General features: G+C 35.2%; 1 protein-coding gene across 2 annotated transcripts; it reads left to right on the top strand.

Annotated features, from left to right (window-relative positions):
• The first annotated feature begins 814 nt into the window (after positions 1 to 814).
• Positions 815 to 19,921, top strand: ada (adenosine deaminase). 2 transcript variants are annotated; one of them, XM_055187733.2, is made up of 12 exons: positions 815 to 1,134; positions 1,224 to 1,398; positions 6,799 to 6,860; positions 8,924 to 9,043; positions 11,848 to 11,991; positions 12,100 to 12,215; positions 15,114 to 15,238; positions 15,849 to 15,920; positions 16,231 to 16,332; positions 18,421 to 18,488; positions 18,635 to 18,764; positions 19,019 to 19,921. In XM_055187733.2, the coding sequence occupies exons 2-12, from the start codon at positions 1,366 to 1,368 to the stop codon at positions 19,121 to 19,123; spliced, it is 1,077 nt and encodes a 358-aa protein (XP_055043708.2). In that variant the 5' UTR covers positions 815 to 1,134; positions 1,224 to 1,365; the 3' UTR covers positions 19,124 to 19,921. The 2 variants fall into 2 exon arrangements, with proteins under 2 accessions (XP_055043708.2, XP_055043706.2); XM_055187731.2 differs by lacking the exons at positions 815 to 1,134; positions 1,224 to 1,398 and adding an exon at positions 6,645 to 6,713.
• The last annotated feature ends 1,375 nt before the right edge of the window (positions 19,922 to 21,296 follow it).

The following is a 21,296-nucleotide window of genomic DNA, read 5'->3' as shown; positions in this document are numbered from 1 at the left end:
GGCCCAATGCTGCAACATTAATTACAACATTTCCATAAAACTTACTAAAATGTCAAAAATGTAAAAACCCATTTATTTTTGCATTAGAGGACTCCTACAACAACATATAAAAGGTGAAAACAGTTTTTTCTAATTTTTTTCTATATTTGGGTCTTACAGGTTAAGTGATATATCCACACGATGGCGCCAAAGTTTTAAATGTTAACCGGCGTTTATAATTGCCATTATTTGGTTTTCATGTGGACTCTCACAGGTCTCCTATGACCATCACGATAGGTTGAACGATAGATTGTAAACAAAAACCACATGCAAGCAGCACAACCAAGTAAACATGTTTTAACCTACAAGTTAAGTCTATAATCTGATGAGGAGACAAGAGCAGAAATGACAATGCTTCACCAAGTACTAGTTTTAAAAACACTGGGGGGGGAAACCGGTGAGACTGTGTTAGAAATGCATTAACGTGATAAAATTGTACTTGCCTGAGCGCATAATTTTGGCGGGTTTAGATTCGTCACGGGGAGTTGAACAACATACGGGTCACACTGAATGTGTTCGATTTTATGTGGGGATGCTCAGGCTGATCGGATCATGATGTAAAAGGGCGCGAGAGCAGACTGCACCGGATGCTCTCGAATCGCTCTCGCGGTACTTTGATGTCATATTCCGATCACTCTGCGCATCGCCGCAGTCGAACCCCTAATGAAAACAATGGCGGTCATTGGCGGATACTTCCACACATAACGTTACATAGAAAATACTGTTATAACAGTAAGGAAGTTGGTACTTTATTTAATTTAGTGCGTACTCGCTTTACGACACAGAGAGTGTATACAATAGGAGCGTTGTCCCGTATAGCGTTCACACTAAAGTCAATAACTAAAAAGTTTTGTAAATCGTTTGAATATGCAAGATAACATCGGGTTTTACACCACAGCTATAACGATACAGAGGAACGATATCTCTGAGATTACTTTCAGAGGGATTTATGCCCAGCTAATGAAATTGACACTTAACCAAAAACCCATTCGAATGTAATCGCGCATTAAATGTGAAACTGTACCGCGCTCACGAGAAATTTGAAACTTATCGTCCGTTGGTGTTGCCGCTAATACAGTTAAAGCCAAAGTTACGGTAAGATTGTAATAGGATTATGGTTCAAACTCTTGTCAGATCTGCTGTCAGTCTCTGTCCAATGTGTTCATCTGTTATCTTCTTTGTAGGCGCAGGCGCAGCTGAGAGCGCGTGCAGTACTAATATCATGTACTTACACGTTCTTTGTCACAACACACTTTGAGCTGGCGGTTTCCTGAGTGCGGGTTTTTGAAGTTCTGTCAAGATATATTAACGCTTCGATTCAGGACAATGGCTACAAAAACAGTTTTTGATAAACCTAAGGTTAGTAGTATTACTGCTAATATTCTCAATAGATGAGATAAATACATTTGGGGTTAAACCTGTTTTAATGGAATCAACGGCTCAAATGTAACGACCCATAAGGGCCCTTTTAAAATCTCAATGTAAGTTAGATGTCAATATTTTAGAAATGTTTAAGAAATTCGCGGGGATTTTTTTATGGTACAAAGATATGGTAAAGATACAAAGTCTCAACTTTCAAAGTCTCATTGACAACCCACGTGAAGACATACTGTACAGTAGTATATTTTACACACAATCTCTACTATATTAAATTATTGTACAACATTACTACTTTTTAACAATTCATTATAGTAAATACTAACGTTAAACAGAATTGTATTGTAATATATATTAACATAGTGTAGTAATAAATAATATACTACACTGTAGTATACGTTACAAGGTACTTCATTTCACTAAAGTAAATACTAAAGTCAGTATTGTTTCATGTTGATAAAATTAATACCTTCCTAATACGTTTTCACATTTTATCTCCAGTGTTAAACGAATCAAGTTCAGAAATATATTGGTGATCATCTGTAATGAATCAGGATGTACAATTTGTATTTATTATAATATATGTGCAAAATCTAACAGTATTTTCAAATTGAGCATGGTCATCTATATTAAGCACATATTGCACTGGCCAGATACAGTGACCCTAAAAATGAAGGGTGTGCTATTCACACTGTAGTGAGGTCCCTACTGAGCATAGTTACTGCCCTTTGGAGTCATTGGACTGACTCAGCATTCAGAAGTCATTATGAACAACTGATACTAAAGCATGCTGATAAGCATATAGTCTGGAAAATTGTAACCTCAATGTCAGTTTCAACATGATTGTTTTTCTGGTATTGTTCCTTTTACAGTTCTGCATGACTGACAGTGACATCACTCTTGAGTCCTTTACAAACTATTCTATCTAGTTTCATATCATTGTTGAGATATGAGTTACCAATGTCTTTTGTTTCTTTCATTGTATCTTCTCTGTGATTGTGATAACCATCAAAGTATTTGAAATGCATATACAGTGGGTGGGGTCTAATGCATTTTCATAATATTTAAAACAAATGTTATCATTAAGTCATTAAGCCAATGTAGGCTCATTTGTGACTTAAAATGTGCATATTATTTTTGTATAGAAACTTAGATGTACTTGTTGTTATTGAAGCAACGCGGAAACGTACACTCAAATCATGCGTTAATAACAAGGAAGGATCACAGTTTTTTCACAAACCTCTGGGGGTTTTAACGCATGCTGTAATTAAAACAATAGGTGAACAAACTAAATGCATTTGAGTGTTCATGAATGTGATGAAGCATTTTGCCAGTGCTCTCTGAGTTTTGGACTTCATTGTGATACAAAGATGAGATTTTAACACTTATAAATACATACCTAATTAATTAAATTTAATATTAAAAGAAAACACCACCATTTTTCAATGTTTTGCTATGTTCTTGCCTCAACTTTTTTTTACCTCATCTTTTTTTAATGCCTGGACTTAAACTTTGTGCAGCGCGTTGTGAATGTGTTGGCATTTAGCCTAACCACATTAATTCCTTAGGATCCAAACAGGGATGAATTTAGAAGCCACCAAACACTTCCATGTTTTAAAAAAATCGCCACATTTTATTTTGTGCCACCATACTTACTCATGTAACTACTCATGTAACAGTCTTTAAATAGGGAAAACATGGAAGTGTTTGGTGGCTTCTAAATTCATCCCTGTTTGGATCCTAAGGAATGAATGTGGCTGGGCTAAATGTTAACACATTCACAAAGCGCTGTACAAAGATTAAGTGCACGCGTTGAATAAAGATAGGTATGTATTTATTCAGGGATGGGCAACTTCGGTCCTGGAGGGCCAGTGTCCTGCAGAGTTTAGCTCTAACTTGTCTCAACACACCTGCCTAAAAGTGTGTGGCAAGACCGAAGTTGCCCATCCCTGTATTAATCCGTCTAAGTTGAGGTAAGAACATAGTAAAATATTGAAAAACTGTGGTATTTTCATTTCAGTTTACATTCACCTGATCTCACGGAATTTTTTGCTAATTTTTCCGTGGCATTCTCACGGATCTCCGCATATTTCCGTGATCCTGCCACAGACTTTTTTTTCCGTGGCATTCTCACGGATTGGTTACTCAACTGTTTTGTCCTATTTTCTTACAATTGTCGCTTCGGTTTAGGGTTAGATTTACATAAAATGACATCCCTACCCAAACCCAACTCTAACCCCAACACCAGGTGACAATTGATTAAAGTTTAGAAAATATAAAAGAATACATCAGAAAAAATAGTATAAACCAATAATTAAAGTGACATACTAACGCAAACACCAAATCTAACCCTAAACCGAAGCGACAATGGTTTGAAAATAGGAAAAAGCAGTTGAGTAACCAATCCGTGAGAATGGCACGGAAAAGAAAGTCCGTGGCAGGACCACGGAAATATGCGGAGATCCGTGAGAATGCCACGGAAAAATGAGCAAAAAATTCCGTCACTATCCCACGGAACTTTGTGAGATCATGTTGTTCACGTCTTTGTCAACAGTATTAGTTTACCCAAAATTAACATTCAATATTTCCCTACAACAAAAGTACTGCTGAAGTACGGTACGGTAATGGTTCAGATGATAATGCATGGAACTTTAAAGGGCGCATATTATGGCCATTTTTACAAGATGTAATATAGTCTCAGGTGTGCTTAAAACGTGTCTGTGAAGTTTCAGCTCAAAATACTCCACAGATCATTAGCATGTTATAGCATGTCCAAAATGCTCCTATTTGGGTGGAATCAAAAAGCGTTGTTTTCATGCGTGTACCTTTAAATGCAAATGAGCTACAGCTCCTCACTCCATTACCAACAGACAGTAAGCACTTTTGGTTGAAAAAGATCTGATTACAGTCTGAGACAATAGTATTTTTAGCCACATTAGTCCTACAACATGTTTACAGACACATTTAGAAAAGCTTTTGGGTAAATTTAACAAGTCAGTCAGTGGCCTTGGGCGGGGCTTCATCAGTGTGATGTCACATTAACAAGAGAATCAAAACAGCATGCCTAATGAGACATGCTTTGGTTTATTAGAGATTAAGAAGATTGAGAGGGTGGATTTTTTTCCTTGTATGGTTGTTGTGCTTCACTGCCAACACACATTTATGTCCAAACACCTTGTAAAAGAGGCTTAATATGCCCTAAATAATAATAATAACCTTTAAATTTACATAGCATTTCTAGAATAATACAATAATACAAAATATCATGGTACACTAAATAAATGCTGGGTTATTTACAACAACCCTAGCGTTGGGTCAAAAAGAGTTGAACCCAACTCGATGAGTTTTAGCTGAAATTAACCCTTTGTTGGTATTTATAAGCATTTTCTGGGTTATTTTAACCCACTGGCAGGGTTTCTCCATTTTTGACCTAACGTTGGTTTGAAAATAACTCAATTAGAGTGTAGTTTATTGGCAATTCATACTGTTTTCTAACTAGGGTCACTTAAGTTGAGCCCTATCCTAATGTGAACAGGCGTAAACCTTTCAAGCTTATCAATATTTAAACAAGCATCTTACAATGGCAATCATGGTAAACCATATTTAAGAATATGGTAGTTGTTGTACACCACATCTGACAATGAAGATATACAGTTGGCTGTATATTGCCTACTGTTTGATAAAACAGTATTTTCCCCACAGTTTTTTGGGGCACAGATGCTGACAATGGTCAGGAGATGACAGACAAAATCGCTGTGGTAAAGCATGTGACAGTCCAACTCGTCAGCACATTTCAAGGAAAGCAAACCAGTCAAAAAATGTTCAATACTGAATAGAGGGTATGACGTCACCGTCGGGGAGGAACACGGTGAAAATGCATCGAAATGGGAAAAGCTGTTGTGCGATAGACGATGCTAACAGATTAACAAGAAGTCAGAGCTATCGTTTTGCAGACTGCCAAAAAACACAGAAAGGAGAAGTAAATAGATCGTTCATTCCAACGTCCACAGACCACAGATGGGTTGACAAGTTGCTAGGGTCACTATCAAGCAGAGTTTTTACCAATACAACAAACAACCTAATAAAGCACAGATGCTTGGAAAATGTAACTAATGTAACTAATTATTGTCCACCTGTGCTATCAAGTCCAACTAAATTCAATTTAAGCTGATAATAGTCAGTTTTACTGGCATTTTCGCAGCAGCCGCTATGAAAACCAGCCATTTTGTTGAACATTTGCCACTCAACAGTGCGAGTTCCGGTGTGGTCACATGGAAAAGTGACGTCAATGCATACCCTCTATAGTGGACTTATATATCACTAACTTCTACTAATCTATAAATTGTTCTTAATCCATATGCTGTTATTTTATAATACAATGACTTTGTATGGATAATTTAAGTCTACACTCATTCAGCCATCAGTGAGTTGAACTCAAGAACCGGATCAATCCGAACAATGTCGAATATAATGTAGTCATATTGACGATTTTATAGCACTTTCATGGTGCACTTTCCTGTTTAGAGCAGACGTGGTCAATTTAAATTACATGAGCATAATGAGTAAATAATGACAAAAATATTCCTTAATGCAAACTTAATACATTAGTTATACATGTTGTAGTTCGTAATTCAAGCAAATGTAAATAAATCTAGATTATCAAATCGAATGCAAGAGAACCAGTCAGAACAGAGAGTGCTCATATAACATGCTTGAACAAAATATGTCTTCTCTCCCATTGAGTCCCTCACAGCTCTGTTTACGTGATTTCCCGAATAACTGAGAGCTTAAAGCCAAAAGATTGAAAGTAGGTGAGGTGACATCATCCCTGTTTACTCCAGCTATACACATGCAAAACTGGCATGTTTTGATACAAGTCTTTAACAAATCATAATTCTGTTTGTCTTTTCTCAGAGATTTATTTACATTATTTTTTGTAGGCCATTTTAATGTGATGAGCCATTTGTATTCCTATTTGGCTCATAATTTTCTCTTTTACAGCTTGTTTTTGGGTTGAACCTTGTTTGCTTCACAGCTGCTGGATTATTTTGGTCATCTGTCTGTGTAATTCACCAGTACAACACACACTCAAGCAATAACATTGCCTTCTCCCACAGCCCTTCCTTTCCTGAACTCATTTCACCCAGCCATGCATTTCACATTCTCGATCTGCTCCAAGAGTATTTCACAACTGTGCGTGAAGGAGACTACTCTCGACACTTGCACATGACAAACTGAAAGCTGAGCTCTAAATGTTTAATGAATGTGTCCTTGCTTCAAGAAATCAACATGTGTCTGTATGCTAATGGAAGTAATACCTCACTGTGACATTTGTCAGCTGGTTCAGTCCTTGAGCTTATTTTATACTTTTTGTCTTCGCAGGTTGAGCTACACGTGCATCTTGATGGTGCATTCCGAGTCAAGACCATTATAGATGTGGCGAAGTAAGTGACATATTCTTATATCTGACCCTTTTTTGTGAAATCCAGATCAAAGTCTCATAATGAGATGAGATTGAGATTAATGCTATGAGTTTGATTTCATATTAATTTAAATATTTGACATGATCTTATTCAGTAAACATTAAGTATATCAAGGTTATATTTTCACAGAATGTTCTTTACATTATGTATAATACAGTATTTTATGTAGAAAACAGTAAATTACAACAATTGTTACTATGGACCAAGAAATTTCACACCCACAAAAACAAGAACCATAAAAGCACATTCACATGATAGTAGAGGCCCTAGCTGGCCAAAGTCTCAGGGGGCCTGATAGAAAGCTCAAAACATAATGAAAGTTATCAGACAAGCATCTGATGACTAAAAAAACAGAATTCTTTTTATATGAGCACCATAGTTAGAAAAAAAGAGTCAACATATGTACCCCAGCTGTCACTGGACAAGTACTCTTTAATAACGCTCTAATATGAACTTTTGGTAACACTTACTTGAAGTGGTGTTTATAAGACTTGACACATTCATAATCATGACATGACACGTGTTATGAACATTAAGGAGAATTTATGCATGTTTATGACAACTGTCATTAAGTGTCATTCATTCATGGCATTTTTAATGCAAAGATGACATTGTTTGAGATGTCTTTGTTATGACAACTTGACATTAACCAATACATCATAACTGATCATTAGTGATACAAATTAAATTTGTCATTAAAATGTCATTAAGTGTTAATACTCTGTCATATAGTTTTATAACAGCATCATTAATATTTTTCTTGACCTCAACTACAGTGGTACAAATATAATTTGTCATTAAAATGTCATTAAGTGTTAAAACTCTGTCAAATAGTTTTATAACAACATCACAAATATTTTTCCATTCATAATGTTTTTTTTTATTTTCCTCTATGTGTTTAACAAATAAAATCAATCATTTATAAGGCTGTCATGATTATGACATTTGACTGCCAGTTAATTGTCTAATAAATTATGACGGTTATGACGATTTATTCTTTTTTTTTGTTCATGAAAAAATTTTCACACATTGTTGTGATTATTTAAATGAAATATTTTGCAAGGTTTACCTGGCTGGCAGTAAATATTAATACACATAACACATATTGAAAAGTGATTATTTAATAAATATATCTTCCAAAAAACCTGAAAATTCCTGATAAAACTGAACACAACGAAACGTCTGAAAAAAATGCAATCAGAATAAACTACACCAGAACAGACCCTAAATGGTAGCCAATCTAAGGTCATATTACACTGTAAAAAATGATTCATTGAATTGTATCAATTTTTTAAGGTAAGTGGTTGCAAACAATTTATTTAAGCTACATTTAAACAAAAAAGATTAGTAAAGTAAAATAAAATATAAAACTTTTGTTTAAATAAATTGATTGCAACCACTTACCTTAAAAAAATTGATTAAATTCAATGAATCATTTTTTTCAGTGTAGTACTGGACCACATGTCTGTAGTGGCTGCAAAAAAATCAATTTCTGCAGCTCCCCCTTGTGTTTTTTAGAGAGATGTGCAATCATTGCGGTGAACTGAAATCATTGCGATGAGGTCAAACAATCGGGATGAGACGATTATTTAATCATTGTGACAGACCTAATCAATAATAATAATAATAATAATAATAATAATTATTATTATTATTATTATTAAACTTGATAAAATTATACTTTATTGCATTTGGAGACCAATTTACCTAAAAATAAATAAAAACAGCACAATAATTGGTTAAGCCATGCAGCGTCCATATTTTGTTCGTTTTTTAGAAAATTTCAGAACCCCCTGTGTGAGGAAGAACAAGTTCTGTTATTTTTCAGTTTTTTATTTTATTTTGAAAGGGTGCAGCCCCAGTGACAGCTGGGGTACATATTTTGACAATTTTTACTGACAGTGTATGATCATGAGCACATAGGAAGCATCCCTTAAAAAACATCTGTGTCTTCCCTTGCTATTTTAGGCTCTTAAGTGTAATGTAAGCAATAACCAATCTCCCCCATTATATTTGTGTCTTAGGAGGCGAGGAATCAAACTACCTGTGGACGAGGATAAAATGAAAGAACTGATCACGGTGGATGAGCCCTCATCACTTACAGAATTCCTTGGCAAGTTCAATCACTACATGCATGTCATTGCGTAAGTAGTTGAGTCAAGAATAAACTGCTGACTGTAATACATGTTGACCTTGCATATTGCAATGCTTTTCCAATGTTTCAGCTTCACAGGAGAGTTGATTCATTAAAATGCATGACATGGGCTGTCTATCATTGTGCTATAAATAATCCGTTTCATGGACGTAGACTCGGTTAATGACACCAAATTGAATCTGGCACTTGTGGTGGAGTGTGTCTCAGTATATGGCTAGAAGAGGGTGATGCACCCTGAAGAACAGAATAACCTTTCTGATGTCCGGCGTACATCTTTACATGCAGCTCATGCGCCAGCACACGTCACACCTTCTTCCTTGCATCACCATAGCAACTGACATATAATGTCCCCTACATGTACCTCCACCATTCGAAACATCAGTCTTTATGGGATTTTCTACACAAGTCTGCTTAGGTTTAAAAACGTAAGATTTTGTGTGCAGAAAAAGGGTCTTTTTTACAACCATAACAGCATGGGGAACTCGCAGGCCACTTCTGGCACCCACTAGACTCGTTATTGTGTAATGTTGTAATCAGGCCCAATCCATGTCTTGCGGCACGGACTGGAAACATCCTTTGTTGCTGCAATATAACGGCCCCTTTTATTTATTACTTAAAACATAATATTTACCCATAGAAGGAACTAGATGTGGAAAACTGAGATGTTGAAAATGGGATGTTGAAAATGAAATGTGGAAAATTGCATAACAGTGTTCTAGAGTGACCAGAGCCGCTATGATCTTGTGCCAGTTTGTGGTGTTTTCGGGCCAAGTAAAAGAAGCATGTGGTTCATTATGTGAGTTCAGGGTTTTGTCGAGGGACATTCATAACATTTCAAGAGCATTAAAGCTTTCTTCTTAAATTTGATGAGGGCCATCGACATGAATGTGTTAGTTAGCACATGTTTCTATGTAAAACTAACAAATTAGTAAAATAAAAATAATTATAAGGAGGCAGTCAATCATGTTCAGATGCAAAAGCCACTAAACAACATCACCTCTGTCAAAAATGAGAAGATGATATTGAACGAATGCTCTCGGTACGTATTATATGTTCATCAAAAACAATCAAATCCATAAAACACCAAAATAATTTTTTATCAAAGTCCACAGAAGAATTGCATGAACGATGGGACATGTATGTCAGATTTCAAGCTGTGGATTTTAAGCTGCAATAGTTTTTAACCCGACTAAAGGAGGTTTACTGAATATATTCAGAAATTGACCAGTTCTTCCAGAAAAGTTTTTTTGTGATTGTTGCGGGAACTTGCAAAAATTGCAGGAACTTGCAAAAACTGTTTGCAGCTTTTGAATGATGTTCACGTTGCATCATCACGTCACTTCATAATGTTCCCATGGCAACAGGGGACATAGCTGCGCTTGTGGGAAGTAAATGCAACATTTTTTTCAACTTTTCTGCTAAGGATTATTAGGAACACCTGTTCAATTTTCTCATTAATGCAATTATCTAATCAACCAATCACATGGCAGTTGCTTCAATGCATTTAGGGGTGTGGTCCTGGTCAAGGCAATCTCCTGAACTCCAAACTGAATGTCAGAATGGGAAAGAAAGGTGATTTAAGCTATTTTGAGCGTGCCATGGTTGTTGGTGTCAGACGGGCCGGTCTGAGTATTTCAAAATCTGCTCAGTTACTGGGATTTTCACCCAAAACCATTTCTAGGGTTTACAAAGAATGGTGTGAAAAGGGAAAAACATCCAGAATGCGGCAGTCCTGTAGGCTAAAATGCCTTGTTGATGCTAGAGGTCAGAGGAGAATGGGCCGACTGATTCAAGCTGATAAATAGCAACTTTGACTGAAATAACCACTTGTTACAACCGAGGTATGCAGCAAAGCATTTGTGAAGCCACAACACGCACAACCTTGAAGCGGATGGGCTACAACAGCAGAAGACACCACCAGGAACCACTCATCTCCACTACAAATAAGAAAAAGAGGCTACAATTTGCACGAGCTCACCAAAATTAGACAGTTGAAGACTGGAAAAATGTTGCCTGGTCTGATGAGTCTCGATTTCTGTTGAGACATTCAGTCAGAATTTGGCGTAAACAGAATGAGAACATGGATCCATCATGCCTTGTTACCACTGTGCAGGCTGGTGGTGGGGGATGTTTTCTTGGCACACTTTAGGCCCCTTAGTGCCAATTGGGCATCATTTAAATGCCACGGCCTACCTTAGCATTGTTTCTGACCATGTCCATACCTTTATGACCACTTTGTACCCATCCTCTGATGGCTACTTCCAGCAGGATAATGCACCATGTCACGAAGCTCGAATCATTTTAAATTGGCTTCTTGAACATGACAATGAGTTTACTGTACTAAAATGCCCCCCACAGTCACCAGATCTCAACCCAATAGAGCATCTTTGGGATGTGGTGGAACGGGAGCTTTGTGCCCTGTATGTGCAAGTAAAGTGCCATTTGTGAAATAAGGCATTTCAATTATTGACTAATAACCTTTTCATTGGCATTCAAGTGAAATGAGTGAACCTTAACATAAGAGCCTGATAAAAAAATGCTTATTTACAAGAAACATGTCAGACACGCTTAGAGGTTTTTGCATCTGAGCTTTTCAAATCTCATGAAAGTGAGAAACAACTAACAATAATAATAAACTGTTAAAAAATACTTTATATTAAGACTGTATATAAAACACTTGTTATAAATAAATATATGAAAAGTATGAAAGCGTTTCCTAAAGGAATAAAGCAGCTGTTTGGTTAGGGGGCGTGGTTGTCATTGTGTCTTATCTATCCCATGTTCCATCTACAGAGGTGACAGAGAGGCCATCAGAAGAGTAGCCTATGAGTTTGTCGAAACAAAGGCCAGAGAGGGAGTGATCTATGTGGAAGCAAGATACAGCCCTCATCTTCTGGCCAACTGCGGAGTGGATCCAATACCATGGGGCCAAGAAAAGTTAGTGTACCCTCGTAGTAATAAATCATTTGAATGTCCACATAGTTTTCACAAAAACAATGTTCTTGGCTTGTACTTTACTCGACTGTCCTCTTGTCTTATTCCCAGAGGAGACGTAACTCCAGATGAAGTGGTGCGTCTGGTGAACCAGGGGTTTAGCGAAGGGGAGAAGGCCTTCAATATTAAAGCCAGGTCCATTCTGTGCTGCATGCGTCATGAACCAAGTAATGAACAAAGTCTCATGTCTGCCTCATCCCATCGCCTCAGAGTGTGCTGTCTCTTTTACAAGTCACGCATTACTGTCATCTATGAGGTTAAAAGCCATTAATCCACAGCTGCTCTTCAAGAAGAGTCTATCTGCTGTTGCACAAAGGTGTTTAACTATTATGGCACTAGAACCTACCTTTATGAGGTTTCTTGTAATTCAATTTCTTAAAAGTGCATTGTGTGCATATATTTATTTTGATGCAGTAGGAAATTACCAGACATCCAAACATTAATATTAGAATTTTTACAATAAGACTTAAAGGAACAGTATGTAAGAAATTTATATCAATTAATCATAAAATGGCCCTGATATGTCACTAGACATTAAGAAATAATTTTCATTTCAAATACTTATATCACTGACAACAGTGGTCTGGCCAGGATATTGTCATTTAAAAAGTGGAGTTGCAGCCCTCAACTGATGTTTATGTTGTCATTTTGGGTATTGGCCACCAGTTGTGTGATTGCAGTACCAGTTTTAGCCACAAGTTTTGTTATTGCAATACCAGTTTTGGCCACAATCCTACATACTGTTCCTTTAATTGTTAAAGGATTCAAATTTCCAAAAATGAAAATTCTCTCATTTACTCGCTCTCATGTTGTAACAAACCTGTATAGTTGTCTTTGTTCTGATGAATAATTGATAACGGGCTGTTGAATTATTTCTAAATAATGCACAGCCAAGGTGCTACTCTGGAGTTACACCCCGGATGTACATTATTTTCAAATTATTATTAGTCAATTATTCCGCTTATACCACGATTACCGCAGACATTCGTTTTGTGGTTATTTTAAGACATTTGACAGGTTAGGTGTGTGTTTTACCGAACAATTAATCAACACACGTGGAACATTTGTCAACCAATCAGAACAAAGCATTCAACAGGCCTGTGGTATAAAGATATTTTGAGGAATGATTGTAACCAAACGGATCAGAAGCCCCATTGCCACCATACACTGAAAAAAATGATTCATTGAATTCAATAAATTTCTTCAAGGTAAGTGGTTGCAATCAATCCATTTAGGCTACATTTAAACAAAAGTTTTATATTTTATTTTACTTTACTAATCTTTTTTGTTTAAATGTAGCTTAAATGGATTGGTTGCAACCACTTACCTTGAAGGAATTGATTGAATTCAATGAATCATTTTTTTCAGTGTAGAAGGAATAAAGAATACTATGGAAGTCAGTGTGGTTTTTGGTTTGTTTACAATCATTCTTAAAAATATATTTTTAAGCATTTTGGGCGTTTCACACGGTACGTTGCAACCGCGAGTGTTTAGTTCTTTTTCAATAGGAGACATGAGGAAAGCGGCAAAACTTGGGCGATTACAGAAGTGAAGCAGAGTTGGTCCACACTAGTGATGGGTCGTTCGCGAACGAGCCGGCTCTAAGAGCTGATTCTTTGTAGGGAACGAGCAGAGCTGAATCTTTAGACGCAGGCAGGGGTGGGACCGTAAGAGCCGGCTCTTCTAAGGGAGCCGAGCCAGAAGAGCCGAATCTATGAAAAGAGCCGGACTGCCATCACTAAAATGTAGAGCCGGAGCTTGAGCCGAAAGAGCCGAATCTATGGAAAGAGCCGGACTGCACATCACTAGTCCACACGCCTTGCTCGTGCACCCAAAATCCTATAGCGGGTATGCATTGACGTCACTTTTCCATGTGACCACGATGGAACACGCCCTGTTAAGTGGCAAATGTTCAACAAAATGGCTGGTTTTCATAGTGGGTGCTGCGAAAATGCCAGTAAAACTGACTATTATCAGCTTAAATTGAATTTAGTTGGACTTGATTGCAGAGGTGGACAATACTTTACATTAGTTACATTTTCCAAGCATCTGTGCTTTATTAGGATGTTTGTATTAGGAAAAATTTTACCTCACTACATTCTAAAGCAAATAATCATACTGTGTATTCTTTAATATTGCATATTAAAATTTATTTTATACCTAATTACATTAAAATTGTGTACTTTTACTCGAGTAAAAGTATGTTAATGTACTTAAATATTAACTGTAAAACAAAAACTTGTATTTATGAAATGTAATAGAGTAAAAATTATAATAACATGCTTTGGAATGTATGTTTTCCTAAGAAAAACACGGATACAATACAAATACTTGAAAAAATACTTTTAAGTAGAAAGTAAAACCTGTGCTTGAAAGTGACCCCAGCAACTTATCAACCCACCTGTGGTCTGTGAACGTTGGCATGAACGATCAATTTACTTCTCCTTTCAGTGTTTTTTTTTGGCAGTCTGTAAAACGATAGCTCCGAATTCTTGTTTCTCTGTTAGTACAGTCTATCGCACAACAGCTGTTTAGACGCGTTTTCCCCGTGTTTCCGCTGATTTCACAATTAACACAAATGCCGCCGCTCTGTCTTTTGCCACTCAGTGGGCGTAACTGCAGTCACTTTCGCCGAAGGTGACGTCACGTGCATACCCTCTATTCCTTTTGCGGACACGGCTCTTCATGGCAGGCGCCATTGAAGATAAACAGATTGGCACTAAATGCTGCACAAAACGCTTCTACTACACCAGAGAAGTTGTAGCCGCGCGGCAATTTCGCTGCTTGCAGCGTACCGTGTGAAATGGCCATTAAGCATTTTCAACACTATCTCATGGCAATTTGTACCTATTTTAAGCGGTCATACAATGTACTGTGCAATTCATACAATGTCAGTACGTTTAAGTAGGTTCAGCTGATACAATATAATACGCTTTTGTGAGATTCGCATTGTACAATTTGATATGAATTAGCCATGTACTAATCAATTATACATTTTTTCATAGTTAATATTAATTAATGCCCAAGTATATGTTTATAGTAAAAATTATTCAATTTAAATGCAGGTTGGTCTATGGAAGTGGTGGAGTTGTGTAAGAAGTATCGCAACGATGGAGTTGTGGCAATAGACCTAGCAGGAGATGAATCCTTGAACTGTGAGGCGTGCCCTGAACACAGGAAGGCTTTTGAGGTAAAAAGTTAACATCCATTTAAACTTCACATTTCAATGAAAGCAAATCTGTTGGCTGTAAAGACCACTGTAAACCTCTGACACTCTGGCTCATATTAGATAACCTCAGTAAAAGTACAACTCATCTTTATTAGACCCGCTATAAAACGTCCTGCACAGGATTTGCTGAATTTGAAAGAACAAACATGATAATAGGATTTCTTATCAACATTATTCATTTTGTCAGGGTTTTCTTTCCATCATTGTCATCTATTTTATACATTTAGGCCTTTGTTGAGTTTCTATTATATGTATAATAGACTAGGAAACCACCCCATATAGTTTTGTCTGACTGTCATTTTAAAACAATTTGAATGAGTTGAAAGAGAGAGATTTAGTGTAGTTTCTGTTTTGAATGAACTTATGCATAGATAACATAGAAACATCTGTTTCTGGCATTAGCTTGTTTAGTTGCAGAGCTGAAACATTCAGGAAACAAAACACAAGCCATATTATCCCATAATCTAAACTGAATATTTTGCAAATAACGACATATATCCGTTCATTTAGGGCGGGGTGTGCTTAAAAACAGATGTTACTGGCTGTGCTTACAAAATTTCTTTCTTCACAGGAAGCAGTCAAGAGTTGTGTACACAGAACAGTACATGCAGGAGAAGTAGGCCCTCCATCCGTCGTTAAAGAGGTGCGTCTCTTACGGTTTTTTAATTACTAAATGACTCGTTCATGGAGAAAGAACAGTTACAACACCAAATCACACAAACTTAAAAAAAATCCCTAAAAGTTTTACACACTTAGATGTTGGTACTTCATTATCAACTTTGAAGTGAATCTGTCATGAAATACAGCCTTTAATTACCATATAATTATACTATATTTTTACAAAATGTAATGTGCTCAGCTTGTTTTTAACTGACACACCACAAAAAAACCCCAGAGAAGTCAGACAGGAAATGATATGCTGTCTCTTGCCAATGTGTGCTTTCCCTTTGTAGGCCGTGGATGTTCTGAAAGCAGAACGCATTGGTCATGGCTACCACACCATAGAGGATGAAGTTCTATATAAAAGATTGCTTGAAAAGAAAACACATTTCGAGGTATAGTAAGGTCTCACTACAGTTCCAAGAATCACTCAGAGATATTTAAGTAATCTTATATCGTTAGTCTGATAAAAATCCCATTATCTTGCAAGACATATACTGTGGATCACCAATTACAGATTTTATTGCACATGTACAAAGTGCAGACATGTAATAATTACCCAATATTAGTGATTAGTCACTGTGAGATATTCCAATGCACATACAATCATTTATGCTTAAGTAACCTATATTGTTAAACCCTGTACTATATATACATATGATAGGTCAAGCTGAATATATATATGTATATATGTATATATATGGGTCATTCTACAGAAAATGTGAAGTTCGGGTGATGGAAATCTACTTAAATGAACTTCTTTCAACATACCCAAAACTTCTATAATAGCATTAATTATCATGTCAAATCTATGAATCCGCAAAACGGGGAGCTTAATTTATGTTTAACTTTTTAATACATTTTAATAAAGAATCCATGACGTTGTATCTTCAATACCTGACAAAATGAGAATATAATAATAGATAATGAATATGAAAAAACTTATAAACTTTCATAAAATTTTCCATCTTGTTTTGTTCTTATGCTTTTATGTTGGTCATTTAAAGGAATAGTGCTTAGGAACTACTCATTAGAGAAGTAACACTAATGACGGTAACACCAATGACAATTTACAGAAAAAAACTAATATTTTAACAAAATGGTTGCCATTAACCATGTGCCATTTCATTAGAGATGTAACAATCACATACTTATTCAGTATAATGTATTTTTATGTAAAGATCTTAACACTCTCCCAGCTATAAAAAAAAAGAGTAACACTTATGACATCCAAAAAATCTTATCTCAAAATTCTCAGATATATCATGATATTTTAGACAAATAAGGTAAGACATCTCACAAACCTTTTGCCTTCCTCCACTGCACTTCTATCAATGACCTCTTGCCCCCCCCAAAAAACTACTTCTTGGTAAAAAGAGCTGATGCATTGTTTCAAAATAAAAGTGCTTTGGGTAGGGTAACACCAATGACATAAATTTGGGTGACAAATATTTATTTGATATTATTCATATTAATAGTGTATATTTTACCATTTCAGTGTTAAATTCATAAAGGGTTAAAGGTAAATTAGATTTGTTTTATAAAAAACATGGTTTTAAATAATAAGTACACAGTTTAACTTCCATGTATGATCAAAGGGACAGGGCAATTTTCAGGACCAGGCAGTTAAAAAAAGTTTTAAAAAAGGGAAAAAAGAAAATGAAATAAATAAACTCTTTCTTCATTTAAAGGATAGTCTATATTTATTAAATATATATCATTATGGGATTATTGGGACAAATTAAATGATTAAGGGATCTGCAAAAGCAAGGGACAAGCATTTCCACCTTTTTTGTAGAATGACCCATATATATATATATATGGGTCATATATATATATATATATATATATATATATATATATATATATATATATATATATATATATATATATATATATATATATATATATATGAAGTTTCGCTGCAAAACGAGATATCCACCGTTTTGTTAATTGTTCAGAAATCACATTTTTTGGTTGTGCATTCCAATTAATTTCAATGCAACTGCAGTTGGTTTGTTTTGATTTAAACCTTCATAACTTAAAAAATACAGCTAAGTAGCACCATAAAACAAAATAATAACATGATAACATAATAATAAACATGTTTTGACAAAAATGTTAAAAAATGGATTTATCTCGTTTTGCAACGAAACTCTTCATATATAGCATCGTCTCTTATGTAATGAAGAATGCAACCATAGTCGATTCTTACTGGATTTTTACAGCTACTATATTTTGACCATTTATTTCAGTGATGTTCCTATTAAAAACAGTGTTTTTTATACTATAAATGTACACAAAGGAATAAAGGTGGATTTAGAAATTTTAAAATGTTAATTCATACTGCCCTCTGGTGGACTGTAGTGTACATTAACAGCTGTTTATTAGCATGTCTCTTAGTGTGCTAATATTAATATTTTATTATCTTATATACACAATATTAATGATTCTGATGGATGTGCGTGTTTGTCTTGTTCTAGACGTGTCCCATCTCCAGCAGGCTGACAGGAGGTTGTGACCCTGATTATACTAAACACCCCATCATCAGGTAAAAATATTATAAATAGTGTCTCTGGTCACGCAGTATTTACATAATATTTTTATCATAATATACAGAAAACAGTTTGATAAAATGCATATAACAATTACTTTGAGGTTTACGATGTATGTATATATACACATGATGTTTTTCAGATTTATGAAGGACAAAGCAAACTACTCGCTAAACACAGATGACCCTTTAGTCTTCAACTCCACCCTAAACTCAGACTACCAGGTGGCAGAGCAATACATGGGCTTCAACGAAGATGAATTTAAGAGAGTGGTGAGACACAAGCTACCAATATGACTCGCTTTTAATCCTAATTTCAAAGTCATACATAAATAAAGCATTTTTATATCTTTAATGTGGCGGTATAATAGTTCTCACAACATCAGCTTAAGTGCTTTAAGAAATATAGTACTGAAATGCCAAATTGTGCACAGTGCACCAGTAGGGGTTTCTTTGATCCATTATTAAAGTTGTAATAAAGGACATGCTTTTTAAATGCATTCAATGAATCCTTTCCCCTCCCACAGAATATAAATGCAGCAGAGTCCTGCTTCCTTCCTGAAAATGAGAGAAAGCAGCTTGTTAAAGATCTCCATGAGGCCTATGGTATGTGCAACAGCACCTGCTTCTGAGCCCAGCACTACGTTTTACCGAGATGAAGAGCCTTTAAAGATATTTGCCTTTACAGGAATGTGAGTTCTGAGTCCTTGAAGCGTGAAAAACATCTCAAGAACTTCTATTCCCATTTCTCATTGAAATATTTCTGAATTACATAAATTGTTGACATCCACAAAAAGTTACCTATGTCACATTCATATTGCATTAGCGGTTTGTAGTTAGCATACTAGTCTTACGCCAAATGTTGTCTTCTATCTAAAGAAACATTTTCTTATCACATATCAAATTTCAATATAATCTAAATATTTATATTTTATTACATATAGTCTTATGCATGTCACACTATATTTTATATTCTCATCTGTGTTACACACACACAATTTGCTAACAATGTGTAAATCTTGAGAAGTGATGAATGCAATGAAAAGCTTTCTTTCGCACCTAGTTGTACAAAATTATTCAGGACTGTATATGAAAGGTGCTATATGAATAGTATATTAGATATTACTTTTTTGGTGTTTTATAATGGCTAGAACGTATGAATCCAAAACATTAAACCTGATTAGAGTCTAATATCTGGTGCTTTTGTGATACATGTATTTTATATGTATTTTTTGTATCAACACCAGAGGGCATTTAACAAAAGACTTACCTCAGGAATTGGTGTTTCATCTAAAGACTTATTGTGGAGTTAATCAAACCAGTAAAAATGTCGAACTGTGAAGAAAACAGTGTTGCTTTGAAAAGAGACTGAGTGCTTTGTCACTTACTGTATGGCAGATTATCAATACAAATGAATTTGTTCTGAAAAATTATTGTTGTGTGATTTTTTGTTATTAAGTTATGAATGAATGAAGGAATAGCTTTATTTCGAACATGTAATAAAAAAACTAAAACAAAACAAACATAATAATAATTATACTTTTTCTTTTCTTTTTTCTATTTAAAATGGAAAACACAAAAACATTTTAACTTATACATGTCCGACAAGGAGTAGGAAGAAGCATAAGCTTATTTAATCCTACACCTTCTCAACTACTTTGTGAAAACCAGTTGGTCGGCATTGATATTAATCAATTTGTTTCCACACACCAAAAAAAAAAAACCAATAGCATAGACATAAAATAAAGATATATAAACATAGTTAATGACCTTCTTCCTCTCTGTACCTTGCAAATACCATATTTTTACAGCAGTTTTTAAACTTAGTAATGATTGGACATTGTTTAAGTGTTAAACTTAATCTGTTTTACAACTTCACTCTGCATTTGAAACACAAAAACATTTTAATGTTGTACGGACACACAATTGTTTAAAGTTGAACTCACCTCCCTTCTCTATTAAAAAAAATGTTGGTTATTTTTTGCCTTATTCATTATTTGTGCTGTTTGAATATAAACCAGATCAGTAAATTTTAATGTCTTTGATTTTAAAATAATAAATTTGTGTGATCTCTATAACCAATACCATGAATACCTCTCTTTTGCAAAATAATTACAGACAATAGTCAACATCGGTAAGTATTACCCCAAACTACCGCACAGTAATGTAAATAAGGTAATATCAGTGCACAGTAAAGAAGGTGGAGTGATTTGTAGTTCAGAACATGTTTAGTATTGAAATACTTCTTGAAAGTTTATTGTGTATATGTTTTATATGAGATTTTCAACATAATTTGTCATCTATTATAACCCCTAGAAACTTATTTTCACTTACCCGTTCTAAATCCACCTGTATCTGGACTTGTATACTCTTTTTAAAGTTACCAAATGACATGAAGTTATCTATCAAATCATCTTTTTAATTTACACATTGCTGCAGTAATAGTTTCCACTAGCCCCTGTAAATCCCCCCAGAACAAAAAATATTTGTATCATCAGCAAAAATAACTAGTTTTACTTTCTTTGTAACTTTGCATATATCATTTATATATAATAAAAATAATTTTGGACCCAGAACTGACCCCTGGGGGACACCACAAGTAATGTCTAAACAGGACGATGATTATTCCCCCAACTTCACAAATTGTTTCCTATCACTTAAATAACTTTTCACCCAGCGCAATACTATACCCCTGATCCCATACCGCTCCAATTTATTGATTAATATGTTATGATTGATTGTGTCAAAAGCTTTTTTAAGATCGGTGAAGACTAAGTAAAGTTACATTAAATAAAACAGAGACCT

Source organism: Misgurnus anguillicaudatus, chromosome 13, assembly GCF_027580225.2.
Source record: "Misgurnus anguillicaudatus chromosome 13, ASM2758022v2, whole genome shotgun sequence".
NCBI classification, from domain to species: Eukaryota; Metazoa; Chordata; class Actinopteri; order Cypriniformes; family Cobitidae; genus Misgurnus; species Misgurnus anguillicaudatus.
Note: the sequence above shows the minus strand (reverse complement) of the source record. Positions and strands in the feature narration are given on the sequence as shown.

What these genes read in the sequence shown, in the direction of transcription:
- ada (XM_055187731.2), top strand. Translation starts at nt 6,669, where the DNA reads ATGTTTAATGAATGTGTCCTTGCTTCAAGAAATCAACATGTGTCT. An exon ending in AACACAGGAAGGCTTTTGAG is followed by an intron (nt 15,239 to 15,848) that starts GTAAAAAGTTAA and finishes CTTTCTTCACAG; the next exon opens with GAAGCAGTCAAGAGTTGTGT. An exon ending in AAAAGAAAACACATTTCGAG is followed by an intron (nt 16,333 to 18,420) that starts GTATAGTAAGGT and finishes GTCTTGTTCTAG; the next exon opens with ACGTGTCCCATCTCCAGCAG.